This window comes from Corvus brachyrhynchos, unplaced genomic scaffold (assembly GCF_000691975.1).
Source record: "Corvus brachyrhynchos isolate BGI_N302 unplaced genomic scaffold, ASM69197v1 scaffold334, whole genome shotgun sequence".
NCBI classification, from domain to species: Eukaryota; Metazoa; Chordata; class Aves; order Passeriformes; family Corvidae; genus Corvus; species Corvus brachyrhynchos.
This window is the reverse complement of record NW_008238316.1, coordinates 1,747,263-1,752,857: the sequence shown is the minus strand read 5'-3', so window position 1 is coordinate 1,752,857 and position 5,595 is coordinate 1,747,263. Positions and strand designations below refer to the sequence as shown.

General features: G+C 45.5%; 1 protein-coding gene across 15 annotated transcripts in view; it reads right to left on the bottom strand.

Moving 5' to 3' along the window:
• The window catches only part of PCDH15 (protocadherin related 15), a 572,690-nt gene that overhangs the window by 73,689 nt on the left and 493,406 nt on the right, over window positions 1-5,595 (bottom strand). For all 15 annotated transcript variants that reach the window (XM_017733770.1, XM_008633276.2, XM_017733771.1 and 12 more), the window contains 2 exons: window positions 5,501-5,595; window positions 3,197-3,309 (listed from right to left, as the gene is read on the bottom strand). In XM_017733770.1, coding sequence (XP_017589259.1) covers window positions 3,197-3,309; window positions 5,501-5,595 — 208 coding nt within the window. The remainder of the gene's footprint in view (window positions 1-3,196; window positions 3,310-5,500) is intronic.

Genomic DNA, 5,595 nt, shown 5'->3' with positions numbered 1-5,595 from the left:
CCCCTGCCCTGGACAGCCCCTCCTAGTGGTTTACAACCCTTTGAATGGACCGATCTTCCCTGCTGCTGTCCAAGCTGAGCCTCCCCTGGCCCAGCCTGAGGCCGTTTCCCCTCGTCCTGTCCCTGTTCCCTGGCAGCAGAGCCCGACCCGCCTGGCTCCAACCTTTTCCCAGGCAGTTGTAGAGAGTGAAGAGGTGCCCCTGCTGTTGCTCTGCTTCTGAGAGGGAGTGAATGCTGGGATGAGGAACATCCCAAATCCCACCTGGCCTCCTCTTGCCAGTCCTCACCAGAAGAGCCAAGGATGCAGCAGATCCCCTCTGATGGACTTTAGGAGGGGATCTCTCACAGTCGTTAGGAAGGAACTGTATTTTATCCCTCACTTATTGTAAATCAACTGCTCCACGCTGTATTTTCTGGCTCTCAGAGCCCTCAGCTGCCCTTTGCTGTTCGATATGGAGAGCACAGCAGTGTTTAGATGCCTCCAGAATAATTTACAATCCAAACAAAGAAGGTGGGAGGTAAAGAGACCAATTAATTTGCCCCAAATGATGCAACAATGCAAAAGGGAGAGCCAGTGAATAAACGTCAATCTCTGCCTTCATCCACTTGACTGCTGTCTGCTCTGGAAGTCACTTTAAGACACGGATAAAGATCAATCAAAGCCTCCCTGGGTATGAAGAGGGCTCCAAGCAGTGCTGGTGATCCTCTGGCAGAGCTTCCAGGCTCTGCAGCTCAGCTCAAGGCACAGTGGCACTTTCATCTCCCTTTCTGCTCATGCCATCTGCTCTCTCTCTTTCTCTGTATTTTGTATTTATTTTTGATTTTGTAGCAGAGTCTGCAGCTTTATTCTGTAAAACTGCTCAACTGTAACCTTTCCCTAAATACACAGGAAGGAAGTTTGTAAACCAGCTTGGGAACAGCACTGGAATCAACCAGATTATGATAATTAGACAAGCAAAGATCAATACTAATCCACTCTAAAGCCACTAATTCTCAATCCTTCTGAAATTCCAGCATCCACATCCAGCAGTTTTTTGTTTTACAAGGGGCACCATTGCTCTGTGCTGCCTTGTACCCTAAAGATATCCCGTGTCACTGGGAAATGAGGTCCTGTGACACCTGCCAGTTCCAGCTTGCATCCCTGCCAACAAACCAAACACAAAGCACAGTTTGCAGAGTGCGACAATCCCTGAAAAACTCAGGAATCAACACCAGTTCTGCTCCCGAATATTTGAGTCTCAGAGCTGAATCAGAAAGTTCTGGGGTTGTTTTCATTTCATTTTTGACATTGAAGAAAATAAATAACTGCCTGTGCTGTCCCCAAAAGGTTTTAAGAGCTTCTTAAAACAGGGTGCAGACAATTTCCCAGGAAGGGAGCTGTGCTTTGGAAAGGGAAACCAGATAATCCCGAACAGTTCACAGGGACACAAAGATAACCTGGGTTATTCAGGTGTCATCAAAGGGTATTATGGGCTGTGAGTCACTTTTTACTGCAAGAGTTCTTCAAAAAAGCATTCCCAGCTCCTGGGATAAAACTGGAGCTCAGGGCAGGCTCAGGAATCCCAGAATCCCAGAATGGTTTGGGTGGGAAGGGACCTCAAAGCCCATCCAATCCCACCCCTGCCATGGGCAGGGACACCTCCCACTGTCCCAGGCTGCTCCAAGCCCCAATGTCCAGCCGGGCCTGGGGCACTGCCAGGGATCCAGGGGCAGCCCCAGCTGCTCTGGGCACCCTGTGCCAGGGCCTGCCCACCCTCCCAGGGAACAATTCCTTCCCAATATCCCATCCAGCCCTGCCCTCTGGCACTCTGAACGCATTCCCTGTGTCCTGTCCCTCCAGTTCCTGCTGCAGGGTCCCTCTCCAGTTTCCCTGTATCCCTTCAGACCCTGGAAGGAGCTGTGAGCTCTCCACACAACCTTCTCCTCTCCCGGCTGAGCAGCCCCAGCTCTCCCAGCCTGGCTCCAGAGGGGAGGTGCTCCAGTCCCCTCAGCAACTTCTGGGCGCTCTCTGGACCTGCTGCACAGCAAGTTTGCGCCAACAGACAGCTGCCTGCCCGGATCTGAAATTCCAGTCACAAATGGCCATATTTTTATTTGCTACATGACCCAAAGCAATGCAGCAAACACTGCACACCTCTGGAGATACTAAGAAACTGCAGGGAGCAGCAGGAACAATTTCTCTCTCAGGAAAAATCCTTTAGCAAAGGATTATTATTAAATGCAAAGTTTATCATTTTGCACTGGGCCTTCAGATTTCAAATTTGTTTCAAGTTAGATACAAAATTAGGAGAAGAGTGGCAGTATTTTGCTATTTTTCACTTCTTTAAGTGAAAAACATGCTACTACTCCAATCACGAGGACGAATAGAGTGCAGCTCACGAATCTCTGTCTAAACTCCTTTAAATAGCTGAGCAAGCCCGTCCTTTAGGGCCTCCTGAAGACAACTTATGTTCAATTTCTGCTTTCTGATTCCCTGCACTCCTTGGATTTGGAAATATCTGTATAAACCCCACTACATTCTGCTGCTGATTATATCCCCACAGGGGCATAGAGAGAACACATTGCAACTTTTTGATATCTTGGAGCTGCCTGTCCTGATCTTATCACTTCCTATTATTGTACAGATGTCAAATTCATGAACACATTCTCTGTTACAAAATTTACCAAACTATGCGGCCCGTGCCCCACTTTTTGGTTTGCTTTCGATCAATTTTAAGACACTGAGGTTGATGATATTGAATTGTCAGAGGGTAAATTTATCATATCATGTCTCTGTGGTGATAATAACCATCACCTGCACTTCTAACATCGAAAAGGTTGAGTCTGATTCTCTCATGCCTCACACAAATGGTGTAGAGGGTCAAAAAATGCCTCACACAAATGGTGTAGAGGGTCAAAATGCACTCCAGGAAACTTAACCGAGAGCCCTGGTGATCCCAGTCCCAATTCCAAGGTGTGACATTCGTTTATCCTAATGACTGATATTTGCAACAACTTCTGAGGGGAAAACTTCAAGCAAACCTTCCCTCGCCATCATTGTCAGCCCAGATCTTTCCAGCTGGAGACCACCTGCTCAGACAGTAAAAGTCCAGCACAACAGAGTATTTTTGTAGCTCTATTTCAGACTAGCATTCAAACTGGACTTGATTTTGACTTAAAAACTACCAGGTTTCAGGGTGAAAGAATGAACTCCTTACCTGTATTCGTCCTGTGTGAAGCGTGGGATGACTGAGGGCTGCAGCACTGCAATTTCCACCGTGGTGGTGTTGAACTTCACTGGGTCCCCATCATCGTAGGCAATGACCACCAGCTGCAAACAACACAGAAAATCAGCCTCTGACTACACAAAAGAACCTTTTTCATCCTGACTTCCAGCAATTCTGGTATTTGCAGGGTCAAAACAAGCAGATGTGGTTTTCTTTTGCTGCAAGTCACACGTTGCGTGAGGGCAAAACACAGAGAGAAAAGGTGGCAGCCATCCACAGGTTGAATCCTCTGCTGGAAAATGTAGAGAAACATGGAAAACTGGAGGAATTTCTTCCTGGAAAGGGCTGTTAAACATCAGAATGGAGCTTTGGAGTCCCCATCCCTGGAGATGTCCAAGGAACAGCTGGATGTGGCACTCAGGGCTCTGGTGGGGATCGGTCACAGGTTGGACTCGATGATCCTGGAGGGCTTTTCCAACCTTAATGATTCCGGAATTATGTAACTCCCAATGAAACAAGCAGGAAAAGCCCTGGGTTAAGAATTATCTGCTGCTCAGATCTAGAACTGAGGGCTCATGTCAAAACAAAAAACTTAACACTACTTCCCACCCTACTCCAAAAAGTCCTCTGTAGAAAAGAGATGCTCTCAGGTCAAACATGGACAAGACCAAACTACCTGCTCCTAAATGAGGCCTGTTATAAATATTTTGATTTTTAAAAATCTTTTCTCTTGTCTATTTGTTGATTTAATCCATGATTTTGTGCTGGCACAAGCAGGTTCATTTATTTTCAGCTTTCACATGAAATCTGCTTGCAAAAGGATGCAACTCCAACCCACTGAAGAAGGAGCAATGGGCAAATTTCCAATTTTCTCCCTAAATTTTTCCTTATTTCTGGAGGTCGCTACGTGAGGCAGGTCTCCACCTCATTCTAGCAGAGCATTTTCAACTCATTTCTGCCAGTCCAAGTTATTCCACAATAACCTTTTTTTCCAGCCAATATATCAGGAAAGTCACCAGTGCAAGATACAATTGCAGAAATTACCTGGCTGTTAAATGGTGACTGGAAAAACTCCCAGAGGATTCAGCAGCAGACACAAACCCAGTGATCTAGAAGAAAATACCAACTCCAAGTGTTCCCATCACTGATTTCTGGAGTCTTTTCTGTGCTTTTTTCCTAAGAATGTGTATTTTCTGGAAAGTTATTCCCTGCTGAATGCCCCATTTACTGCCCTAATATGAAGCAGTGCAGGATAGATCCCAGGTTTGGAAAACAGCCCCACGAAAGAAGGACTAAAAACAACAAGTGCAGCAACAGAAAGGTTCCACTCTGGTGATGTTAACCAAGAGAAAATCCTCTTCCCCCTCGGGTTTTATTATGTTAATTGGAAACTGGAAAGGACTTAAATTAGCACTGTCCTAAAGCGGGGACTGCTTCAGCTAAAATAGCCCTTGGTGGGACACTCAGGAGTGGGAAACAGCTTTATTCCTCAGAATGGAAGGTGTGTAAATAAACTTCTCTTTAACCCTCATTTCAGAAATAAGTAACTGAAAGAAGAAAAAGCCACACCTTAATGACTGTAAGGAAGTTTCTGAGTAGGGAAATTACATCAAACCCAAGATACTATGGATTTAATTTATTTTTCCTTACTGCCCCACTTCTATTTTCATTTTTAACTCCCCCTTCCCTTCATGGATCTTAAAGGGCAGATGTTCTACTGATATAGGTTAAAATCATATCTTAATCCACACGAATTCACTCAAGACTTTTTGTCTTGCTCAGCCCCTTTTTTCAGGACCAGTGACAACAAAACGGGAATTTAGGTTTCCTTAAAATCAATGTTTTTACATTAAAACACTTGTGAACAGGAACTCCTGAACTACCCAGCTATGCAGTAACTTTATTTACAAGATATCTTGCTCTTCTTACAAAATTCTCCCCAAATTCTCCCCAAAAGCCCTGTTGGAAGTGAACTTGGAAAAAATGAGGGTTCCCCAAGCTGCCCCCCTTGTTTTCCCCCACCTTCCCAAAAGGTGCAACCACATCCATTCAAGACATTCCTGAGATCAGAATGGCACGAAACACACACCAGGAAAAAAAGAAGGAAACAAAGGAATTAAAAAAATCAAAATTTTGCATGGAAGTCCAGTGAAAGGTTGGATTTGATCCTGGAGGTCTTTCCCAACCTTAATGATTCTGGGATCTTTCTGTGCAATATAAAAAGAAAGGAGAACCGTGGAAAAGAATCCCAGCTAATGCAGGGGACATGTCCTGGCACTGCAGCTGGATTTGTACCTTGAACACTGTGCTGGGCTCTTCATTGAGGTTCACTCGGGTGATGACGCGTCCGGAGTTCTCCTCCACGTCAAAGATGCTGGCGCTGTAGGGAA